At 45.0% G+C, this 25,844-nt stretch overlaps 1 protein-coding gene across 2 annotated transcripts; it reads left to right on the top strand.

Moving 5' to 3' along the window:
* The first annotated feature begins 1,587 nt into the window (after positions 1-1,587).
* Positions 1,588-25,837, top strand: srl (sarcalumenin). 2 transcript variants are annotated; one of them, XM_056288251.1, is made up of 7 exons: positions 1,588-1,648; positions 18,441-18,533; positions 19,262-19,357; positions 20,984-21,019; positions 22,330-22,446; positions 23,230-23,463; positions 24,477-25,837. In XM_056288251.1, the coding sequence occupies exons 1-7, from the start codon at positions 1,588-1,590 to the stop codon at positions 25,286-25,288; spliced, it is 1,449 nt and encodes a 482-aa protein (XP_056144226.1). In that variant the 3' UTR covers positions 25,289-25,837. The 2 variants fall into 2 exon arrangements, with proteins under 2 accessions (XP_056144226.1, XP_056144227.1); XM_056288252.1 differs by lacking the exon at positions 20,984-21,019.
* Positions 25,838-25,844: the final 7 nt, after the last annotated feature.

Here is a 25,844-nt window from a genome sequence, read left to right on the forward strand (position 1 = left end):
AATTGTACATATATAGAGGTGTGATTCCCCCCCCCTTTTCTCCCCAAATGTATCCGGCCAATCACCCCACTCTTCTGAGACGTTCCGGTCGCTACCCCACCCCTTCTGCTGATCCGGGGAGGGCCGCAGACTACCACATGCCTCCTCCAATACATGTGGAGTCACCAGCCGCTTCTTTTCACCTGACAGTGAGGAGTTTCACCAGGGGGATGAAGCGCGTGGGAGGATCACGCTATTCCCCCAGTTCCCCTTCCCCCGAACAGGCGCCCCGACCACCCAGGGAGGCGCTAGTGCAGCGACCAGGACACATACCCACATCCAACTTCCCACATGCAAACACGGCCAATTGTGTCGGTAGGGACGCCCAACCAAGCCGGAAGTAACACGGGGATTCGAACTGGCGATCCCTGTGTTGGTAGGCAACGGAATAGACCGCCACGACACCCGGACGCCCCTAGAAAGGCGTACAGGGCAACACCAACTATACTTGATATCTAGAATGTCCATCCATCCATCCATTATTCGAACCGCTGATCCTGCTCTCAGGGTCGCGGGGATGCTTGAGCCTATCCCAGCAGTCATTGGGCGGCAGTCGGGGAAACACCCTGGACAGGCCACCAGGCCATCACACAGGGCACACACACACACACACACACACACACACACACATTTACACCTAGGGACAATTTAGTACCGCTGATTTACCTGACCTACATGTCTTTGGACTGTGGGAGGAAACCAGAGCCCCCAAGGAAACCCACACAGACACGGGGAGAACATGCAAACTCCACACAGAGGACGACCTGGGACAACCTCCAAGGTTGTACTACCCCGGGGCTCGAACCCAGGTCCTTCTAGCTGTGAGGCGACTGCACTAACCACTGCGCCCCCATCCCGTCATATATATATATATATATATGTGTGTATATATATGTATATGTATGTATATGTATATATGTATATGTATATATGTATGTGTATGTGTATGTGTATGTATATGTGTATGTATATATGTATATATGTACATGTATGTATATGTATGTATCTATATATCTATATATAAATAGAGAGAGAGAGAGAGAGAGAGAGAGAGAGAGAGAGAGAGAGAGAGAGAGAGAGAGAGAGAGAGAGAGTATACTTCATCTACACGTAGATGACTTTTTTTTATCATTCTGTGATACTTAAATGTACCACAGAATGATAAAAAAAAAAAGAGCGATCAAGTCAAATTCCCGGTATCAGAAAGCTTCCCTGACAGTAAAACAGACGCTGATTCTCACTTTGATACCGGTCACTGTCATGCCGAGTTGGAGCGAATCAGCGCTGAGCGATGCCGAGGCCCAAGCTCCAGCCTCTCTTAAAAGGAGAGTCAGCTGCTCGCACACATAGAGTCCCTGTGGTATGCCGTGGCTGTCTGACGCCTGGCACGCACACACACATTCACTCACACCTCAAGCCCCTTCTCCGCCCACCGCCACCAGCTGCTCCCCTCTGTGCCCCGCCCCCTTTCCCCTGCGTGCCCTTTAACCCTGCTGCCTCAGTATATATAGAGTCTGCACGACTGTCAGAGTTCTCCTGGCAGCCACCATGAAGGGTCTAGTCTCAATCTGCTGCTTTGTCTCCCTGCTGCTCTTGCAGGCCACAGCAGGTAAGCGCACCAAGCATCGTGGCCAAAGACTTGGGTTCATTTCTGGCTGGTTTCTGGTGCATGGGATTCACCGGGGTTGTGGGTACTTCATGTGCTGGAGTGCTGTTGACATTTGAGACAGTTTGGGTTTGGCTGTTTTGGTTCTGTGTGTGTTCTGATTTTAGACCCGACGGCTCCGCCGGTCCGAGCCAGTGCCGTTGCTGGGCTCAGAGATACAGCTGTGCTGTGATTTGGACTGCTGCGCTGACCACATGTCGATTTCAGTCATTTTTTTGCACTTCTGCTTACTTTGCCGGGGTAGTTTTATGTTTCCGTAGAGTTTATGTCCCACGAGACACGGCGCTTTGCCCCCGGAGGACATGGGGACGGCGACAATCGTGGCGACGCCATCGGAGACGGAGATAAACCGCCATGGGCTATTTAAAATCTGTTCAAAATAAAACGGCAGATGCCAAGTACAGGATGGTGGAGCTGACCGGCTCCTCCTCGCAGCTTTTCAGATTTAAAGCCCCAGGTGGTTACGCAGCGGCACGGTAAACTATGCTTGGTGTATGAACTCGCGCAGCTCTCGCCGTGTGTCTCCGAGGTGGAGGCGGTGTGGGTCGGCCAGAGCAGGAGCTTGGCCTCCTGTGTAGACCGACAGTGTGTCGGCTGGCCAGAGGCATGGCCCCGACTGATGAAGTGTCTCTGGCCGGGACGAGAGCCACCACACAGGAGCGCAGATAGACGGCACTTTTCCCCACTTTCCTCCCCCCGTACATAGTTTTGCCATCTGTGCCTCACGAGTGGCACTGCGATGCCATTTTCGTGCTGGTCTTTCCACTCGATACTGTGCGAACTCTCGACGGGATAAAATTGGCCATGCAAAGTCCCGCCGCGCTTTATCTGCCCGGGAGGATTATCGCCGAGGAGCGAGTTTATTCGGTTTACCTACGTGATAACCTCACGGCCTGTTCTGACCACGGCCGCGTCATGCTGAACGGTCCGCACTGAGGTGAGGGTAGCGGAGGTGACTGAAAATGGTGTGCGCTGACCCGCTCGAATGAGGCCCGGCGAGAAATGGGGAGCGGCTTCTGGGTCTGCACCGGAGCAGCTGGCGTCACTCTTGTCCCGTCACCCTTGTCTCGTCCTTGGGGTGGCGTTCAGCCCGAAGCCCGAGGCCAGGCACCCCGGAGTCCAGCCCGCTGTCAGGTGTCTAAGATTGGAAGGGCTCCTGAAACCCAACACTCGCCACTACAGATCCTCCCTCCCTCCCTCCCTCCCTCTGCTTGATAACCCTCCCTCCTGACTCCTCACCCCCCCTATCCCCAGTGTACCCTTTAGACATGCTGCACAGCTGCTGTCACCCTGCACTGTCACAATCACAATTTATTCCCAGCAGTTGGCCTTATAGGGACATGCATTCTCCAGTCAGGAGGGGCTTTGATGCGGGGCCGAGGCAGGAGCTCGTGCCTTCGTGGACCTCTTCTCCTGGCCCGTTGCAGGTGTCTTTTGGCGGTGTCCGCGTCTAAATCAACTGCATGTGGAAGCTGATTTCTGATTTCTCTACTGATTTCTGTTACAGTGCAGACAGGTATTTTTTGACCCTGACAGTCGACGTGGTTGTGGACAATTATGAGTTCGACAAACCCGCGAGCCACTCAAAGTGTACTTATTTGCCTCACTGGCTGGTCCGATGACCGTCACGAACCTCATAAGAGGAGCTGATTCTGCTGAGTGCCGCAGAAAGGGCATCATTCATAAATGAATGTGAAGTCTCGATGCTATCATGTTATCATAGGTTGACCGTGTTACTTGGGCTAAATCTGATTGCAAAAATAGTCCATGGAGTCCATTTCTGAGTCCACATGGAATAAACACGTTCAGTTTAAATGGGGATGTTAAGACTGAATTTTGATGTGTTTCTTTTGTGAGTGATAAAGACAAGTGTGACAGTAACGGTGTTGTGAAATCTTAGCTTCAGCTCTGGGTTATTTGGATTTGTTTCAGATAAGTATGGCAGTTATTCAGGACTGAAGCCTTCTTTGAACGGCTAAACAAACAGCAATTAAAATCCAGTTTAATTTAGTTTATTTGCACATATATGTAAAAAAACAGCAAGAATTTAAAAAAGTTTAAACATTGTGCAGGAGAGGTTGGAAGCCAAGAATGGCTTATGAAGATAAGCCATTTCTGGCTTCCAACCTCTCCTGCATTGATATTCATATACCTCCCCTATATGAATATCAATAGTCATACTTAGAAATAAAAAAGATTAAAAAAAGATTGTTATTCGTCAAATTTTTAAGACTAAGCAGTAATAAATAATTGATAGAAATGTACAATTTACACAGGAGTTTATGTTTACAAATTCAGATGAATTACGGTGGAATCCATTGAAGTGTTATAAATCTTTGCTGATTGAAGTCCTATTCAGATGTTTTTGAATAATGATCATGTAGATGTTGATTGTAGTGATGGGAGGTTGTTCCAAAGAGATGGTCCTCTGTATTTCCATGTATATTGAGTAAGGGAAGTCTGAAAATATGGAACATGAAAATTGTTAGTGTCTTGTGGAATATGATTGAATGTCTGAGGAAGACTTAAAACATTTCAGGAAAGCGCTACAAAAATCACGAGTTAGGTGTACATATATTTATACATGAATACACAATTCTGGTATATGTTCACATTAAAAATTGATAGAAGTTTGTTGTATTGTATGAAGAGAGAAGCATATGAGTTGCATCTTTTTGCAAAGATAATCATTCTCAAAAAATGTCTTTTGGATTTAGAAAAGCTCATTGAGATAAATTGAATATGTGGTAGCCCAAACAGTATTACATTACATATATGGGAATAAATTAAGCTGTAATAAAAAGTAAAAATACAGGAATGATTAATCAATGAAATAACTCTACTCAAGATATCAACTGAATTCATAGTCTTTTTACAGATGTGTTCAATATGATATTTCCACGTAAATTTTTCATCTGGTATAGGAATTTAATGTGAAGAACCTGAGTTAGTTCTATGTTGTCTATGAATATTTTAGCTTTTTCTTTTGTACACTTTTATTTTTGTTACAAAATATCATAGAATTAGATTTTTTTTTTAATATTGTGAGATATTTTGTTCATCCAAAGCCATTTAGAATTAGATGATAGCTTTTCATTTGCCTCTCAAATCAGTGTGCTAAGGTTTTTATGTGAAATAACAAGACTTGTGTCATCAGCAAATAAAAGAGGCAGTACATTTTTGCAGACCCTATGTAGGTCATTCATGTAAATCAAAAATAAGAGAGGTGCAAGGATGGGACCCTGAGGTACTCCACAAAGTAACCTGGCTCTACTTGAATTATGCCTAATAATGGATACATGCTGTTCTTTGTCTTTTATTTAATCAAGCAGCCATTTTAGAGCAACATCATGAAAGCCATATTTTTGCAATTTCACAATAAGGATGTTGTGATTAACAGTATCAAAGGTCACTGACAAGTCTAAAAATATGCCAAGACAGATTTTTTTTATTATTATTTGCTGTCTAAGCCTGTCGAGATTTTGTGAATAAGCAGCAAAAGAGAAATTTCTGTTGACTTTTTTTCCCCCAAAAACATTGATGGCTGTACAGTATGTTGCTCTCATCCGTATGGTTTTTTTAAATTTTTTTTTATTCTTGAATATACTAGTTTCATGAGAACTTTAGAAAAAGATGGTGAAACAGATATAGGACAATAATTGATAAATATGCTGGAATCACCAGATTTAAACAGCGGTATGACTTTTCCTACTTTAAAGTCACTTGGTTCAATACCTGTTTTGAGGGATAAAGTGAAAACATGAGTGTGGGGCTCAATGATAGAGAAAACTACTTTCTTTACAAGACTAGATCTTGTTTCATAATGCCATGCAGAGGAACCTTTAATTTTAAGTATAGTGTCATGCACTTTAGAGGTAGCAGGGTCAGACATACTTATGCAAAGATACTGCTCCTTGATACTCACAGAGGGAGTCATCTGTATTTTGTATATTCTTAGCCAAGGAAGGCCCAATACTTAAAAAAAAGCACATTGAAACCATTTGTTATTTCAGAGGGATTAAGGAAATTTCTCACACCATCGCATAATTGAGGTGAATAAGTGTGGAAGCCATTTTCTTGTTCAACAATTCATTGATGAGGTTCCATGTGGTTTTTATATCATTACAGGATTGTTACAAATTTTTTTTTTTTTTTTTGCAGTTCAAAGTAATTTTGTGAAGTGATTCTTATATGTTTTTATAGAATTCAATATTAAATGGAGTGGGGCTAACAACACATTTTTACATTTTGTTTTTCTAAAAGAGGATCTTTGTAGCCCTCGAGTAATCCAGGTCTTGGAGCCTTTAGACTTACACTTTTTTGTTGATTTGAACAAGTGGAAAGCATTTGTCAAATATAGACGAAAATATAGTTATGAATGTGAGATAAGCCAATTTGATGAAACCTTCTCCATCAAGGCTTTAAATGAGTCCTTATTTCTCTTGGTTAGCTTACGACATTTCTTCCTCATATCAGGTTTTTCTTGTGGACTAGATTTGATTAAAAAAAATTGAAATATTGGAAAAGGATCGCAAGTCAGTTAACAATAACTGACTTCCGACTATATGCTCAGAATAATTTGTAAATATGTTGTCAATCAAAGTTGCAGATGTATTTGTTATTCTAGTTGGTATGTAGAAGAGAGGTTAAAGGTAAGATGCATAAAGAATATTCAGGAACTCTGTTGATAAATTAGACTCACTTTTGAGAAGGTCAGCGTCAAAGTTGCCTTTCTGCTGTTCCTTGTCAACTCCACAGAAGAGGAACATCATTAAAGATACCAACATCAGTACCATGTGGATGATAAATGGCACCAGTTTTCTCACCAAAAGTACTAGAACTTGGTATTTCAATGCTAAGTGATTCAATCTCAGTTTCATCTAAACTAATGCTGAGCTCTTTACCCTCAATGAACTGAAAATTGCTGTCAACAATGGCTGAATGTCCTCCACCCCTTTTGTTTTTCCTGCACGAATACACAGCGGTACTGAATAGAAAGATACTGCGGCATCATTGAGCCATGTTTCTGATAGAGCAGGCACTGAAAATGTGTGATTTAAATTCGACAGATGTTGGGTGAGAGATGGTTTTTGGTAGAGAGTTGAAAAAATATGTTTTGCCCTTGATGTAATAAACTGCTGGAGAATTTATTAAACTCCTCTTCATTGTGATCATTACAAAGACCTTGGGGCCCTTCTTAAGTTGGGAAAGTTTATATCCGGACCAAAGCAGTCATTGTATATCTTATCCTTGCTATCGATTAGATCATGTGGATTAACGGCCAAATCTTCTAATGAACTAGAATTTGATTCATTTACATCACACATTATGGCTTCGTAACAATAATATATCCTCTGGAGATCTGACATTTTGTAGCTGTGGACAGACAAAATGAGCAATAGCTGGGGGAGATTTAACTGGATCGGGGAGGGTGCATGACTAGTTGATCATATTTCAGAAAGGCAATGTTCCCCTTCCTCCTCTCTTCTCTGACTTATGGCAGCAGCTCCTTTCGCTTCGTGCAAACTGTTTCAGAAAAGTCCTCGTCGATGAAGATGTCAGTGCCTTTAAGGGATTTTGCTCTCTTCAAAATGTCTTGCTCGTCTTTGTATCGAAGCAATTTAACCACAATAAATCTGGGGCGACCAGCACAGTCATATTTTCCAGTTCAATGGGATCTTTTGATTTCTGTAAGCTTGGAGTCTATTTTAAGGTTGTCAGATAATACTTTCTTTGCCTTGATCTCGGTCTCACTCCAAGATTCAGAATTTGAGTCTGGCACTCCATCTATCAGCAGGTTGTTTCTTCTTCACTGATTTTCCATGTAATCCGTTTTTGCAGACAGATTGCTTATGAAGGTTTGGTAATCGGCAATGCTGACAGCGATAGCTTGGATTTTTTTTTCAGTGCTGCATGCTTTGGCAGCTTGCAGGTCATCCAAGTCTCCCTGTGAAAATTGGAGGCTAGCTTTAAGGTCTTGAATGACTTTGGACATGTTCAGCACGTCTTTAAAATATGCACTGCATTCCTTTTGTTGTTTCAGTTGGAAGGAAAAGCATTGTGGCATTGTTGCCAGTTATATTTGAAGTAAATATAAAAACTTTTTTTTTTGAGACTGTAAAAAAAAACTTCAGTATGAATTATACTCTAAAAATTCTGCTTGTTGTCTTGTTACACGGTCGTTGTGGGTTATTATGGTCTCAAAGTGTTCACACACTGAAGTAAAATAGATCTGAAATAGATCTTGCAAAGTACTTAACTGGTGTGCTGTGTTGACCCATTCAGTTGCAGCAAACACTGTTAGATAGAGTGCCCCTCTGCAGCAGGGTCAAAGGTCAGACTATTACACCCTGTTCCACCTGCTGGGCTTGGATTGCATCTCAGCTACTCACCCTGCCAGAAAAGTTCAGGATAGCTTTTCTCTAACTATGGTATAGTGTCTTTTCCAACGGTGCCCCTGTGGTTGGAAAATTTCTCCCACAGCCAGAAAAAAAATATACCAATAGAGAATTCCCCATCTGGCTGTAGCCTGAACTTCCTGTAAAATAATAGTTATAAATGTGAATAATGATACATTCATGATAATAGATAATAGTTATGCAAAGCTGAAGTATATCGTGATCTCATTCTTAAACTTCAGCAGCCAGTGGAAATGATCAGGGGGTAGAAAACCAGATTTCATCTTAGTGCCCACATCAATAAAAGATAAAATCAAAAATGTTTTCCCTCCAATTTGAAGCATGCAAGCATTTTTACGTTGGTTTATTTCCATTCCTTTCATACACAGAACCTTGTGCTTTATCAGGAGGACACCAATTAGCCCTAAGTTCCACTTTGTTTACATGGAGATGCTTCTTCTGTACCAAGGACGGCTAGAGTTACCATCTAGCCATCCTTGATCCAGAAGAAGCATCTTTGGCTCTGGCTGCACTGCAAAGAGAGGAGATGCAGAAAGCTGAAGGCATACCATTTCCATTTCCTCTGCTGATGGCATGCGTCTACGTACATCTGGGACATCCCTCTGGCATTAGCAGCAGAAGGGACACCCCAGTCGCGGCCACCCCCACTTACCTCACACCCTCCACAGGACAGATCCAAGGTCACTCTTCACAGTCTCCTGGCTGCGGGACAGGAGAGCAGGAATAGAGCCATCAATCCCTTTGTCCGGCGTAAAGTCATTCCGCTCCCAGCAACTCCCCCATGCGTGTCCTCAAACTGTTCTGGACCATCCTTCAGGGGACTTACCGCCAGGATATGAGCCACACCATCGTGGGGGGGCCCCATGAGGCAGGTTGTGACATTTGCAAGCAAGACCCCTTAAGCCTTAAGCCAGTCAGATTTGGTCCTAAAAGCAGTTTCATTCATCTTCTGTGAATGTCCCTTACTGTAGTATAGCTCACAGTCCGATTTCGGGTCTAAATTGAAAATCAGTCCTCCCTTCCACCAGAAGTAATTCTCAGTTGCACTACATGTCTTTGACTGCAGGACTGGATATTATGCTGGAATATAAACTGTTGCATATAAGAACGATTAGATATGGTAGAAATACTGAAAACTAGTATTTGAAAGCATTGCTTCTGTATAAATGTATTAGAAACCCATTTTTACAGTAGTATAGTGCACGAGGAAAGTCCTAGCCTAGTGGGTAGGTTCATAGCTGTCACCCGACTGGCCTGTGTGTAGCCAGGCCTGGCTCGTTGTGGATGTCTCCGAGTCTCCAGACTGACTAACGCTCGGGGCCTCAAAATAGGATACGGCCATTCTCTGTCCCCTCCTCTTTCCATCTTCTGACCCATTGTAGGGCTATTTCTGACCATGGATGGATGTGGGGAGTAGGGGCATGGAGACGTACCAGCTACACGAGCCATGGCACCTGTTGCCCCCTCTTTGCCCTGCCTTGCACAGGCCACCCTGTCTACTCTCACGCCTCCAACCCTGGATAGGGAGAAAATAACACCCCGGGTCGGGCTACGACTCGGGCTCTTAGATTTCAGTCGAATGTGCATGTTTGTCTTCCGCTCCATTTTTAAATGCGATATCGATTACAATGGTTAAACACATCAGAACACATGAGACAATACATTAGAATGCATCGGTTTGTTTTTCAACGGATCATTTAGCATAAAAAATGGCCTCATTAATATCATAAACCAAACGTTATGATCTTTAATAAATCTCTAGTAAAATAACATATTTTAAAGGATAATTCCTTTTTCTTTTTTTTTTTTTTACAATCTAGGTCTTATTTCGATAGTTTCTGCCGTCGTGCGTGTTTGTTATCGTATCATTTTACTCCCTGGATTCATTTCAGAGATTTTGGACACGGGACACACATGCAGGCAGACACGCGTACAAGCACACAACAAAATAGGTCCTGATTTTGTGATTACACTCGGATGACTCGTTTTGATCTCTTATGAATATGAATGAGTGCGGTTTGAAAGTGTTTTAACTGAATTAACATCTGGTGACTCAGAACTGGTGCGCAGTAATCCGACCATGTGGTTGGAAAAGTTGTGCTCGGGATATACCTAGTTGTTGAGCGATCTCCGCATCTTGAACTTGACGGCGTTATCTCGCCCCTTGCAGCTGTGTAACTGTTGTGTGTGTCTGTATGCGTATCGCGACTCACCTGCCCGCGGCCCGCGGATGAAAATTAGCTATCTAGCTATATCTGGAAGTTTATGGATGTGATCCCTGTTAAATACACTTGGAAGTAAAACTTGGAAATGAAATGAAAAAAAAAAGAAGAAGCTTTGAGCTAATACCGTTCCGTAGCCGAGGATAACCGAGGCCCGGCTTACCCCGTAGCTAAGCCCAAATCTAGAGCCGAGGGTGGGTTCTCCTAAACCACCGACAATCCGACTGGATACACCAGAATGTTTCTCCAAACTGATGGGGAGGGGGGGTTGCCAGGCAACAGGCGCAACAAGGACACATGGTCCCAGTGACAGATGTCCGGGCTTCATATCTGCTCCCCCCGGTGCCTGCAGGGTTAATCTGGAGCGCTCGAGTGCTGATGCAAGGCCTGCGGTCCTGCAGGCAAGACCGCCTCTCTGATCTTTCTGGAGCTCCGTCCCGGGGCGTACGTTGGGGATTGACTTAGATTGGAAGGTGTTAACAAGTTCACAGCAGTTAAGACCCTCTCAAGAGTTTGGTGTCAAAAGACATGACTGCTGTCAGTGATGAGTCAAATTACAGAAGCCCGAGTAGGCTTTCTGTGCCGCGAGGAAGGGCCTAATACTTTTGATGAGGTGGTTTCTGTATCTCGAAATCCAGAAGCAGTTTAAATCCAGCCGAACCTCTACATCTGAATCACGAGCGTCCTGACCTAGGCTATCTGACGCCGCTGGTCATGTCTTTCCCCTGCGACAAAAGCAGAAGTTTTAGATTTGGCTCTAAAACAGTTATCATATTTAACTTTGCATGTCTAAAAACTTTGAAAGTGGCATAATGTAAATGACTCATGTGTCCCCCCCCCCCCCAGTTGTATCCGGCCAATTGCCCCACTCTCCCGAGCCGGGGGAGGGCTGCAGACTACCACGTGCCTCCTCCCATACATGTGGAGTCGCCAGCCGCTTCTTTTCACCTGACGGTGAGGAGTTTCACCGGGTGGACGTAGCACGTGGGAGGATCACGCTATTCCCCCCCAGTTCAGTTCCCCCTCCCCCCCTGAGGAGGCGCTAGTGCAGCGACCAGGACACACACCCACACCCAGCTTCCCACCCGCAGACACGACCGATTGTGTCTTTAGGGACGTCCAACCAAGCCGGAGGCGCTGTGAGGGGGTGGTCTGGTCCTCAATAATATTCATGAGCTGATCGTTGGGTCACGAGTACAAACGAGGTTTCGCGGCAAGGGTGGGCGGGGTTTAATAATTTGGTGCAATAGGCTGTATGCAAATGAGTGTCTGATGACATCACGAGTATCAGAAAAGACATCAGCTGAGAGAAGCTGAACTAGGGGAGCTCTTTTAAACAGATTAAAACAGGGGCGTCCGGGTGGCGTGGCGGTCTATTCCGTCGCCTACCAACACGGGGATCGCCGGTTCGAATCCCCGTGTTACCCCGTGTCCCTACAGACACAATCGGCTGTGTCTGCGGGTCGGAAGCCGGATGTGGGTGTGTGTCCTGGTCGCTGCACTAGCGCCTCCTCTGGTCGGTTGGGGCGCCTGTTCAGGGGGAAGGGGGGGGGGGGTCGCGTGATCCTACCACGTGCTACATCCCCCTGGCGAAACTCCTCACTGTCAGGTGAGCAGAAGCGGCTGGCGACTCCACACGTATCGGAGGAAGCATTCTGCAGCCCTCCCCGGATCGGCAGAGGGGGTGGAGCAGCGACCGGGACGGCTCGGAAGAGTGGGCCGGGTCCAATGGGGGAGAAAAGGTGGGAAAAGAATAAAAAGATTGAAGTATAAAAACTGAATTCTATGAGTTCCCCCTTTGGTTCATTAGTGGAAAGAAGCAGTACAAAACGCATGACGATTAAAGCGATAAGTGATGTTTTGGTTTCGGTCTTAAACATGGACGGTAACATAGACTCCCAACTCACCAGTGAAAAACAGCCTGGAACTTGGATGCTTGTCCAGTCCGTCTAGCCCGTACCAAATCATTATCATATTTCGGTGGCCATGTATTGGGCTGTTTATAAACTGTTTGTTCAAAGAGCCGTAATCAATCTGCCGCTGGTAGATTCCAGAAAGTTCAGCTCCCCATTCTGCTTTCACTCATTTTGACCCACTTCCAGCTTGGCATCAGGGGTTACTGGGCTGCAAGATGGCTGCCACTATATCTCAGTTGGTGCAACAAGATGACACTATTTTCCGTTCCTTGTGCAAGGGATATGTAACAAAGTACAACGTGACATGGGTGTGCGGTGATCGCCCGTCGCGTGTCGAATGGCTTGTGCGTCCACTATATTCGGGGGCATTTCTGCTGCGACATTTCCGCATTATCAAGAGCGGTTGGAGTGAGACAGGAGGTATGAGAGCGAGGGAACGACGTGCAGCGAAAGGCAAGGGGCTGGGTTCGAGCATGCAGACATAAAGCGGTGACCAGGTTTTCATTTTCTCGCAAGTCCTTCTGAAATATTATAGAAAGAACTCTCCTCTCATCCTCTTTTGAGGCCGGGCCGCCTCCTTTTAGAATAAACCGATGGCAAGCATGCATACGGACCTGGTGTTACTCAGTCTTTCCTTTTGTGCTGGCCACTAAACGTTTTTGGTTGCTCTCGTTCTTGCACCCCGCCGGGCACAGCACTGCACCGGCTTATTTTTAGAAGTTTGACTTGGTGAGAATCGACGGTGCAGTGCTGTTCCTTGCTGTCACTGCTGCCACACTGCAGCCCCGCTGAAAGGGGCATCTGTCGGTGTGCTCTTTTAGAGCCTGCCTCGCAGAATATGCCATGATCAATGTCTTTTTTGCGGCGACTTTTCACAGTGTATTCCTGTGCCGCTTGGCTTTGAGCGGGGCAAGGGAGTATGAGATGTTGTGGTGGGCAGTGAATGCGCCCTGGATTTGTTAGAAATTAAGGAGGAACTATCGGCACTTTTGCCTAAATTGATAAGGCTGCTCCGCTGAGCCTAGTCACTGAAAGTCTCTTGAATAATACTTGAAAGCAACCTAGTTCATGCAAACATCAACACAATGTAAACAAAGAAGTCCGCGGAAGGATTCCTATGTAATTAGATGCACCATCACCCTGGGCCAAAGTAAGGAGCCCAAGACTTGGCCGGAAACACTCCAAGTCAGAAAGTAACCGCGTGGCAAGTAATGGGACCATATGGCCAATGACTCAGCTCTAAATTAAGGCACACGGAGACTGATGACGCAGTTGGCGTTGAAGGTTTAAATCCCTCCAGTCTGACAGAACCGGTCACGTATAGCCAAGAAACTGTAGAGCTGGGCTCCCCGGTGGCTCGCCTGGTAGAGCGTGTACCATCGATCAAGGCTGAATCCTTGCCGCGGTGGCCTGGGTTCGAATCCAGCCCGGGCCCTTTGCTGTATATCATCCCTTCTGCCTTTCCTGTCTCTCATCCCTTCTGCCTTTCCTGTCTCTCATCCCTTCTGCCTTTCCTGTCTCTCATCCCTTCTGCCTTTCCTGTCTCTCTCTACTGTCACTTTCAAATAAAGCGGAAATGCCAAAAAGGAAAAAAAAGCTTTATGAAAGAAACAGTACAGCTAGCCGTAGGAGCCATTTAGCACCGTGGCCAGATACTGTGGAGAGTGAGGACTGTGGTACTGAATGCAAGGCTTCTCTGTTTATGCCTCCATCTTTCTAGAATAAGATACAAACACATGCTGGTGGTCCATCACTTTCAATATGTGACCAAGAGGATACCAGAGATATGCGATTCGTCATATTCAATGCGATGAAATATCTCTCAAGTATTATCAGATATTGTCATGAATTTGATCGTAAATACCTCATCCAGTAGGGCCATAAGGCAACAAAACCTGTCTTTCCGTATTGTTTTTTTTTTCTTTTTTCCAGAAGATGATCGTTAGACAGTTGGGAACAACATCTTGAACAGCATAGCAAATCAGTGAGGGTAGATGTGAAAATCAATTTAAACAATACATCATTTGTCACTAATATTGGCAAAGGCTTGTGTCCTGATAACGTGGCATAATTATAGTAGATCTCTCCATGTCATAACACTGTGGCTAACCGAGCGCAAATATTTGATATACGTGGTTGTTATGATTAAGAGAGTGTAGCAAGCTGTTCAAGAGAATGTGGTTATATATTGTTGCTCCATCAGCCTATTGATGTTTGCTGTTTCTTATCAAAACCTGCTGCTAAGCAAGAAACGGCTCTCTCATGAGGCTTTTGTAGCAAATGTATAAGAAATCAAAAAGGTATGCTGCCCTATCCCATGGTAGAGTTAATGAATATTAATGAAATGCAGTGAGGTTGATTCTCATGCATAGATTATTACTGTATTGGAGCAAAGATTTTATTGCTCATGGTGTTGTTGAAAATGTCCTAGTGGCGGCATGTAGGCACTCGACCAATTTGATGTGAGCAGCTTAAGTGAAAAGCCAAATGCGGACACGTCCCATTCCTCTTCAGCAAGGCAACTGCGGTGCCACTGCCTTTGTTATCTAGTTAAATTTTCCTTTTAGACACACTACTGTCAAAGATTTGACTCTTTGGCCGAAAGTGTATTTAGTAGTGACGCGGTTGAAGTGCCTCTGCTCTACACCAGCCGGTTTGTGATTTGTAATTATTATTATGGAAGCAAGCTGGCATGGCTTGGATAAAGAAGGATCCCTGCCAGTTACTAGCTGAGATCAGAGTCATGCCTGCAGTGGCGCCCCCAGAAATGTTTCATGGGGGGGGGGGGCAAATGGGGCCACTGAAAATCTTGGGGTGGCACACCAACACCAAAAGCCATGACTGAACTTCGGGAATTCTATGACGCTGTTGTAGTGTACTGTATAGCCTAGTGGAAAACTGTCAATATGAGAGTTAAGAAAAATATACATTATTGATTTAAATGAACAGCACCTAATGCAAGATATCAGATAGAAGCATATTATGCACAATCAGAAGCATATTCCGCATATGCGACTCGTGGCTGGGGGGGGGGGCAGGGATAGTATCAGGGTGGCCACCCCTGGCTACCCCTTGGGGGCGCCACTGCATGCCTGCAGCAAGTGGGAGACCCAAATTTTTTATTCATTTTCCTCCACCATGCATCTTCTCATTAGCTGAACAGAATATGATAATTCATTGAGAAACACAAATTGCTGACTGACAGCCAGTATGCATTCACAACAAACAGTTCAACATCTACACTGCTATTTGAGTTAATAGAATAAATTCTTAGTTGTATAGACAAAAAAAAGTATGCAGTTGGAATATTTATAGATCTAGAAAAAAAGCTTTTGATACCATTGATCACAATATATTCCTTGATAAATGGGTAAGGTATGGTATCAGAGGAATTGTGCTGAATTGGTTGAGAAGCTATTTAAGAAACGGGTAACAATTTGTGAAGATAAGTGAGGATAAATCCACATGCATGGATATTAATTGTGGCGTCCCCCAGGGGTCAGCATTAGGCCCGAAATTGTTTATTCTGTACATAAATGATATATGCAGAGTATCAAAAATATTGAAATTTGTTTTATTTGTGGAAAATACCAATATTTTCTGTTCTGCGTAGAATTTACAGCAGCCTTTGGAGGTGATCGTAACAGAAATGAGAAAATTAAAATGGTGGTTTGACATAAACAAATTATCATTAAATCTAAACAGAGATTATCTTGTTTGGAAATTGTAAAATAAACAAGTACAAATGATGATAGACATTGTCAACATAGTATGTGAAAATAATTTAATTGGTCATTTAATTTACCCAATAATAATACAAGAAAAGAGTATTATTAAGTCTATTAATAGAGTTTCCTTTGTTTATGACCAGCCAGTAAATACTAAGAACCAGACTATGCTGACAGGACATATGCTGCCAGTGTCAAGTGCCAGAAAAAGGTACATATATTTACATTATAATAAACTTAGCACAAAAAGTAAGGAAATGTGTGTTTGGTAGATTATCTCTTTGTTGTAACAATGCTTCTTGGCAATAAATCTTATGTCAGGCACCTGATTGTCAGCACCTGAGGTACCAGAAGCTCAAAACAAGAGTCAATAGCAACAGCAAAATAAGCTGTTTGGCATTGGCAGAGAAGATCTGGCAAATTTTTCATGGGCGCAACCCCCATACTCAGCTCTGCTGCTCATCCCACCAATGCATGTTCCTTACAAATGTGGCGCCATTTAAAAGGGAAATAAACAGGCTTTCTAACAGTATAAGATTTATTGCCAAGAAGCATTGTTGCAACAAAGAAATAACCTACCAGACACACATTTCCTTACTTTTAGTGCTAAGTATATTGACATGTTGATATTCATATCAAAATTTGAAGAAGAAAAAAAAAACAACAAACAAAAGGGGGTCTGAGACAACCTAAAATGTACACTTGATAGAGGTGCCATTTGAGGCATACTTCATAAGTGGATTGCAATTATCTTTCTACACGTTTGGTATTATTATTTTCACTCAAGTAATCACAAATCCCCACACATCAATATTCATGTTTGTACTGCATCAACAGAATACCTTGGACATGTGCTTATAATTTCAACTGGGTAAGTGCCTGTATCTGGACTGGTATACCAGCCAACCGTGAAAAGCACACGAGTCTTACAAGCCGCAACAGGGCTCCACAGTGTGAACCAGGAAGATCTCCCAACTGCTCCTATATATAGATGACCCCCCCCCCACCACCCAGAGGGTCTTCGGACCATGGGCTGTTCGAGCATATTCCTGTCCTGTCGCTATATAGACAGGCCTGTGGTGTGCAAGGACAAGCCCAGCAGAGTGATAAATCCCCGATAAGGAGTTAAATATAGGCGTTAGATAAGAAAAACTGCGGTGGTCTGTTATGAAGCCGAGGGGAGTTCCCCTCATCATTCTCTCCGTGTTCTCCATTGCTGGAAGAACCGCATAGGTCTTTGTCTCTCTTTTTTTTGTTGTTGTTGCTTGTTTTCTATTCACGTCACCTTCTAAATTAGGAGTCGATTGTACTTGCAGCTGTGATCTAAGCAATATGATACGTTCAAATATGGAGATGACGCACCATTGCGCGAATACTTTCTAAATTTGGATGTTGTTGGAAGTTATTCCCAATGTTGTCATGTTGACTAGTGAGTTATGGCCTCTGATATGACTCTTTATTGTGATTTATCCCCACCGCCTCGGGCCACACGTGGCACCCAGATAAAATGAGAAGTCACAGAGGTGTTACTATATTTGCCCGCCGCCCCCTGTTCATTTACACTGTGGTTTTGTTCCGACAAATAAGCAACTTCGCAGACAGGAATAGCCTGCTGCTGGATTATGAGGATGCCGACATGTATTAATACAGCGGGGGATGCTGTGGGAAGGTATGAGACATATTAAAATTGTTTCAAAAAAAAGGACACCTACGTATCCCCTCCTGTCAGACACTTGTCAAACATTCGGCTGGTGTTTGCAACTGCAAATAAAAGAAAGCCAACAGAAGCGAGGGAAGAGATACGTGGCGCAAGATGAAAAGGGCACCTAAACAAAGATTAGGCACAAGATGCGAAATTTACTCACTTGCTTTTCATTATTTATGCCGTTTATTATTTATTTATGATAACTGGCATCTGGTTTAAATTTGACCCCAAGCTTGGAGCTTGTCAATTGTCCCTCTGGTACTTGTGCACTTCCAGGCGTGGGCGAACGCTGTCGAGACACTGGCTTTATTGATTAATGTGCTCCCCGAAGTAGCGGCGTTACTGCTCGAGCAACAACGTCTCATGCGTCATTCACGCACCCATCAGCCCCCGGTGCACGTTCTCCCCGCTCGCCGGAGTTGTGTGATAAATCCGTCTCTGCATGATCTAGTTGAGAGTCTTGCACCAGGCCTTGCCACCAGGTTCATTTGAAGACGTGTCCCTGAGGAGATCCAACAGGAAATGTCCCGGGTGATCTCATTCCGTTGAACAGTCACACATTTTTACAAGTTTAACTCATAATCGGGCTTTGTGGAGAGGCTCGGTGGTTCGAAATCCGATCACCAGGTTCCCTCTAGCCGACACCGTGACTATAAAGGAGAGCGCGGGGTGATGAGGTCTCCAGCATTTTGACAATTGTTCATTCACTCATTCGTTGTGAAGCTGAGCTCTGCTGTTTCCACAGATGACGAGGATGTGACCTCTGTCGTCAGAGACAGAAGTCACATCGAGGAGACGCTGCGTCTCGCCACAGAGGAGAAGGCTGGAGACTATGCAGGTGAGAAAGGAGGAGGTGGATTGCGTCGGGAGGGAATGGGATATCCTGCTCACCCGAGCATCCCCAAAAACTCGTTCTTCGGGCTATTTATGACAGTTTAGGGATCAGATTAAGCTTTATTTTATCTCAACGAGGCTCATAAAGCAGTTTAGACACTGTAGGTTACCATAGTCTGACCGCGTTTGTGGAGGGACTGAACTGAGATCAGTAGTAGTCCTTTAAACGACGGACCTTTGGTAAACATTTTACGAGTTGACAATTTATGCAACACACAGGCCGAAATTCAAGGATGATATGTGTTTGTGTGCTGGCCGGAGGGTAAACATGCATTTACATTTTCATTTACATTTACATTTTCTCATTTAGCAGACACTTTTATACGATGCAGCTTGCAAGACATTCAGCAATTAGCAGAAATATTCAAATGTTCCATGTGCTCCCGGAACCGTGGCGACACCATTAGTGCTAATGGGGAATTTTCTTAGCACATGTTAATGAGTTCCAGTTTCCCATTTGTTCTCCTTTACTGGGGGCATTAATAGGAAAAATGTCTTTTGTTAGGATGTCTTCACTTTCTCTAATACCTCCTTCACCCCCTCTTCAACACCTTGTTCTCATCTTTCTCACATCCTCTCATCGTTTTTTTTTCTTCTTCTTCTTCTTCTTCTTCTTCTTCTTCTTCTTCTTCTTCTTCTTCTTCTTCTTCTTCTTCTTCTCTTGTCTTCCAGCGGCTCTACAGAGGTTGCGCAAGATTTACCACTCGTCTATCAGGCCCATGGAGCAGGCTTACAAGTACAATGAGCTGAGGCAGCACGAGATCTCAGGTACAGGAGGGGACGCTGGCTACACCTGTACTCTGCTACACCTTGTTATAACGCGTGGGGTTTCTGTTTGGGTAGATTTAGCGACTGATTCGTTGACTTGTTTGCTCCTCCGCATTGTCTTCCTCACACCATTAGCCAATAAATCACAGCAGGGTCTTTTGTTTTTCTTCCATTGCACTCTTGGGCAGCCTTACTCCAACTTAAACATGTAGCCTGGGGCATCCGGGTAGCGTAGCGGTCTGTTCCGTTGCCTACCAACACGGGGATCGCTGGTTCGAATCCTCGCGTTACCTGCGGCTTGGTCGGGCATCCCTACAGACACAATTGGCTGTGTCTGCAGGTGGAAAGCCAGATGTGGGTGTGTGTCCTGGTCACTGCACTAGCGCCTCCTCTGGTCGGTCAGGACGCCATTTCAGGGGGGAGGGGGAACTGGGGGGGGATGGTGTGATCCTCCCACGCGCTATGTCCCCCTGGCGAAACTCCTCACTGTCAGGAGAAAGGAAGCGGCTGGCGACTCCACATGTGTGGGAGGAGGCATGTGGTAGTCTGCAGCCCCCCCCCCCCGGATTGGCAGAGGGGGTGGAGCAGCGACCGGGACGGCTCGGAAAAGTGGGGTAATTGGCCAATACAATTGGGGAGAAAAAGGTGGAAAATTCAAATAAATAAATACGTAAACAAACAGGTGGCTTGAGTCACATTATTGTGTTTATGGTGCTGGGTGGGGTGAAAAACATGTGTATAGGTATTTAAATATGCAGATATTAGTGTGATAATATTTAACTCATATTCAGTGTTGAGACCAACTCTACTAAAACACCTTAGCAGTATTTGAAAGCTATGGCAGTCTTGGTCCTGGCAGAGTATCGCTTCAATATCTTTCCTCCATTTTGCTTATTTGATTGGTTTTCTCCTAATTTTTTGTATTGATTTTCAAAATTTTTACCCATTTTTATTTTTTTAAAATGTCTTACCCTGGCTATTTCATAGTATTTTCTCTTTCGTTTGACTTCCAGATGACTTTCCACTCCATCTTTTTATACAGTACGCTGATCCGTCCATGTATCATCACACCGTAGTACTGAAGAGTGCTAAAGAGTACTAAACTCCACACTGAAACGAGCCTGACCCACTGTGGCTTGCCACGCCAGCATTTAGGCGAATTTGTGAAACGCCAACTTGGCCTCCCACCCAGACATGAACAGTTCACTGAGGAGCTGAGGGTTTTACCTCCATATTGATTACCTAAACAGGGGTTCAAGTCAAAAATCTGATTTCCTGTCATCACACCATCGATTGAGGCTGAACTCGGCACAGGGGGAAATCTAATAATACCTTGGACGTTATATCCCATGTTTGACGAATCAGGTCAAATATGAGACTCCATCACGGCTGCCATCTCTCGCCCTCTCATTCACATTGTTACTCGACTCCTTTCCTTTTGCTTCTAGAAACCTTTCACCCTCACTGAGCTGCTCTCCTCCTCCCTCTCCTCACCCCCCTGTCCCTTTCACTTCCCTTGACTCTACCCTTTCGCCCCCCCAACCTCTCACCCCCAACCACAACCCCCCCCCCCACCCAACTTTTCCCCTCCCCTTCCCTCCCGTTTTACTCCCCCACATCTAACAGCCTACCCCGGACGAACCCTGGGGGACTCAGCAACAGGTGGGTGTAACGGGAGGTGTGGTGGTGGGGGGCTTCTCTGCGCATGGCACTGCCTGAAGTGCTCAGCCCCTTTCTTTTTCCGCCCCTTCATCTGTCATCCATCAATCCCCGTCATTATGGCCCCTAAAATGGAGCAATTTGGGTGTATCCAGCAATCAAATTACCCACCATCATTCTGTCACCAGTTCATTTGGGGCGCCATAATCATTTCCATTCATATTTCATATCACTTTGAAAAGCAGCCCAATCCAAGGATATTTATGATTTCTTATTTGGAAATTTTGTGGATTATTATGTAATCGAGTGGGGGGGGTGGGCAGAGACTGACATAAGTATTCCTAAAAGTAAGTGCACTGGTGAAGTTCAGTTTCAATCTGAGTCTAATTCTGTACCAGTCAACTAAAAGGATGCTGTTGAAAGAATTTACCAATGCAAAATTACCCCAGGCTGCAAACTTAACACTGGGCCTGAGGCCAAGTCAAAGCGGGGTATGTATTTAGGTATTAACATATCTTGCAAGGTGGGTTAAGCACTAAGGTGTTTAATTAGGGTGGGAAATGTGTAGGGGGGGGGCGCATACATCTGTTAGCTTAAGCAAAGAATACACAGGAGGAATGGGGGGGTGGGGGCTGGGGGCTTTATTGGTGGGATGACGCCTATACCACCATTGATGCTAACATCGTAGGTGGTGTAAATCTGAAGTGTGGCTCCATTACAGTCTTTTTTGAATTATGTTTTTTGCCCTTTTTTGAAAAAAAAAATCCTCTTTTTTTTAAATTCTTATCGAGTCTTTAAGTTCAATAAATGGTTTATGACATCTGGACCATTAGAGCATTATTTCGCTGAGCCCTACCACCCCCACACCATGTCCTTTCACACACGCCTCAGCTCCTGCGAAACACTCAGCTTGCCATTAAAGCTTTTCTCTGTCAGCCTTTTACCACGGCATTGATGCTGCAGTTTCTGTTTTCCAGACATGGCTGGAGCGCTGCAAAGAAAAGCGCTTTAAAACAGCATGAGCACGGCTTGGGCACCGGTTTGGCCTTCGTCATTGTCCGTGTTTGTGATGTTAGTCTGTCTCATCGTCTTTTTTCTCAGTCTCTCTCATTCTAGAAATACGCAGCATAGAAACACTTAAGTTCTCACACCATCTTATTTTCCGGATATCTGATGACTTTACCTGCAAGGCTGCACATGGTGAACACGCTACCGTAGTCTATCGAATAAGGGTCTGGGATGAAACTGAGAGGTTTAAAGTCGCCTTCCTGCCACCGAGAATCCGATCGTTGCCCTGTGTTCCTTCCCCACAGATGGAGAGATTACCTCCAAGCCCATGGTGCTGTTCCTGGGACCCTGGAGTGTAGGCAAGTCCTCCATGATCAATTACCTCCTGGGCTTGCAGGACAGTCCTTATCAACTCTACACGGGTAGGTTACACACACAAAAAAAGCAGATTTTCTGTCTTGTTTTTCAGTTTGTTTGGTTTTTTTTTCGTACAAAGAAATAGTACATTCAAATGGACTGCTAACAGAGATTTAAAAACGTTTTGCCACCCCCCCCCCCCAACTGGCTTCTTTGACCTCTGACGTCCGGTGGAAGAACCACAGCTTTTATTTCTATGGAGGAGTCACTCCCCTCGATGAGTTAGGACACGTGTGCAGAGGGTGCCTTACTTTTGGTATATTCATATGGTGAGCTGAGCTGAGCTGAGCTGAGCTGAGCTGAGCTGAGCTGAACTGAGCTGAGCTGAGCTGAACTGAATTGAGCTGAGTTGAATTGAACTGAACTGAACTGAGCTGCTGAACTGAACTGAACTGAACTGAGCTGAGCTGAACTGAGCTGAGCTGAGCTGAGCTGAACTGAACTGGATGTGCGGTGAAATGTTTTCAAACCGATGTTTGCAGTCCAGTTGAGTGTATCATTCCTTTGTGAGCAATCTTAGTACCTGGATGATTGGGATGAATTTACATAGGCATTATTTCCCCTTCCTTCCTACACACACATTCCCAATGCTTTATCCCTTTGTCTTGGAGGAATGAATTTTTCAACATCCATTTATTTCATGTGACACATTCCTTACCATCTTCACTTCTCTCTCCCACACCACCTGTCCTCCTTTTCCACATCATCTACCACCTTTTACCCTCTGTGCCTTCCTCACGCTGTGCTTGCTAATCTTCATCACTTGGTCTTTCTCACTCGATGCTCAGGTGCTGAGCCCACTACCTCGGAGTTTACTGTGATCATGCACGGGGAGAAGATCCGCTCTGTGGAGGGTATTGTCATGGCTGCAGACAGCTCCCGCTCCTTCTCCCCTCTGGAGAAATTCGGCCAGAATTTTCTGGAAAAGCTGATCGGTATTGAGATGCCCCACAAGCTGCTGGAGCGCGTCACCTTTGTGGACACACCTGGAATCATTGAAAACCGCAAGCAGCAAGAGAGAGGTGATGCGCAGAGCAAAAGTGGTTAAAAATGTGAACTGCAGAGTGCAGTTATTCCAAAGACCAAACAAAACATTCACATTTACTCATTTGGCAGACACTTTTGTCCAAAGGGATTTACAAGAGAGTCGTAATTAACGGCTAAATTTGAGTGGTACCAGCTGGCATCATAAAGCCCTACATGGTAATCATAGCAGTACTCTATGAAGTACTACTGTGGCACTTTGTAGTACTGTGTAGTACGGGTGCTATGTAGTACTATGTGAAGTGGTAGTTGTCAGAGGTTGGACCAAGTCATTGCTTTTCAAGTCACAATTAAGTCCCAAGTGTTGGCACTCAAGTCCCAAGTCAAGACTGACAAGTCCCAAGTCCTAAACGTAGTCATGATGTGCTCTTCATCAAATTTAATGCTGTTTCAAAAAAATTGATATGCAGAATTTACAGAAATTATGAATGCTTTTTAAAATTCATATTTACTATGGGTTGATTCATAGTGGATCTGTTATGGGAGTGAAGAGTTGATTGGCTGCAGACTTCATGAAGTGTCTCATGTGTGGGCTTGGAGACGGCATCAAGTCTTTCAAGTCAAGCCAAAAGGCTCAAGTCCAAGTGAAATCACGAGTCGCTGGTGTTAAAGTCAAAGTCAAGAAGCAAGTCTTTTTCTATTTTGTCAAGTCAAGTCGAAAGTCATAAACATTTGTGATTGGCGTCAGACTCAAATCATTGGGCTCGAATCCACAGCTCTGGTAGTGGCAGTACATTTGCTAGGTAGCAATCATGTCATAGCCAAGAGTGCATGTCAAAATGGGTATATTCAGTGTAGGTTCGCCTTAGATCATGAATAAGCAGAAAATAGGGAAATCAAAGTACGAAGCAGATTAATATTGCCAAAAATCACATCATTTTTTGATTTCACTGTCAGGGTTTGATTGTGTAGAGAGTTGTAATACCAGTTCCAGATCTTTCAGCTCAATACTCATACCGGTTATACTGACGAGTTTTGCTCCCCCACTCAGGTTACCCCTTCAATGATGTTTGCCAGTGGTTTATCGACCGAGCTGACCTGATCTTTGTGGTGTTCGACCCCACCAAGCTGGATGTGGGCCTGGAGCTGGAGATGCTCTTCAGGCAGCTGAAGGGCCGCGAGTCCCAGATCCGTATCATCCTCAACAAGGCTGACAACTTGGCCACCCAGGACCTGATGAGAGTCTACGGGGCCCTGTTCTGGAGTTTGGCTCCCCTCATCAATGTGACAGAGCCGCCCCGCGTCTACGTCAGCTCCTTCTGGCCATATGACTATGCTGCCGACACCAGCCGTGAGCTCTTCAAGCGCGAGGAGATCTCCCTCCTGGAGGACCTCAACCAGGTGATTGAGAACCGCCTAGAGAACAAGATTGCCTTCATCCGCCAGCACGGCATCCGTGTGCGCATCCACGGCCTGCTGGTGGACCGCTACGTGCAGACCTTTAAAGACAAGATGAGCTTCTTCAGCGACCCTGAACTTGTCTTTAACGAGATTGTGGATGACCCGGACAAATTCTACATCTTCAAGTCTATCCTGGCCAAAACCAACGTCAGCAAATTTGATCTTCCCAACCGTGACGCGTACCGCGACTTCTTCGGCATCAATCAGATCACCAGCTTCAAGCCCCTGACGGCGCAGTGCTCCTACATGGGCGGCTGCCTCCTGGATAAGATCGAGAGGGCGATCACCAACGAGCTACCCGCCCTCCTCAGCAGCATCAACTCCGGCAAGCAGCCCGGCCTGTCCTCCTGCGAGGCCACCGGCTGTGGCGAAAAGCCTAAGAATCGCTACCGGAAAAACTGAGGGGAAGTGAAATAAAGAGAGAGGTGGGGTGGGGGGGGGGATAAGGAGGTGGAGGAAGTAAATGTAGTGGAGAATAAAAAAAGAAAAAAAAAGTGGTCTGGTCTTGGTCAGTACTGCTTTTGTCCGAAAGCCTTTATTGTTGAGGCGATAGACGAGCGGAGATTTGCATATTTGTTTGTTTCTCAGGCGTAGTAAGAGGAGGTGCGTTTTGGGATGGGGATGGGGAGATAAGGGAGATGGGGGGGGCGGAGTGGGGGGGGTAAGGATGGTTTGTATGAATGATGAGGCAGCTGAAGGATGAAGTGCCAAAAAAAGATGAGGATATCGCCGGCGAGGTTAGGGTCAAAATACATGCCCTCCTCTCTCTCCCTCGCACAACCACAACTGACCGTCTGGGATTCTGGGAAATATCCACGCGACGTAACAAACGGAGGGGGGGAGAAAAAAAGAAAGAAAATACATAAAATTGAATAAAAAGCGAAAACCCTGAGACTGAAAGCAGTCAACTACCAGCTCCCTTGTATGTGAATAAAAATGGGAAATTGGAAACAGGAGT

The sequence above is a fragment of the Lampris incognitus genome, chromosome 10 (assembly GCF_029633865.1).
Source record: "Lampris incognitus isolate fLamInc1 chromosome 10, fLamInc1.hap2, whole genome shotgun sequence".
NCBI lineage: Eukaryota > Metazoa > Chordata > Actinopteri > Lampriformes > Lampridae > Lampris > Lampris incognitus.

What these genes read in the sequence shown, in the direction of transcription:
- srl (XM_056288251.1), top strand. Translation starts at nt 1,588, where the DNA reads ATGAAGGGTCTAGTCTCAATCTGCTGCTTTGTCTCCCTGCTGCTCTTG. An exon ending in GAAGGCTGGAGACTATGCAG is followed by an intron (nt 18,534 to 19,261) that starts GTGAGAAAGGAG and finishes CTTGTCTTCCAG; the next exon opens with CGGCTCTACAGAGGTTGCGC. An exon ending in CCGCAAGCAGCAAGAGAGAG is followed by an intron (nt 23,464 to 24,476) that starts GTGATGCGCAGA and finishes TCCCCCACTCAG; the next exon opens with GTTACCCCTTCAATGATGTT.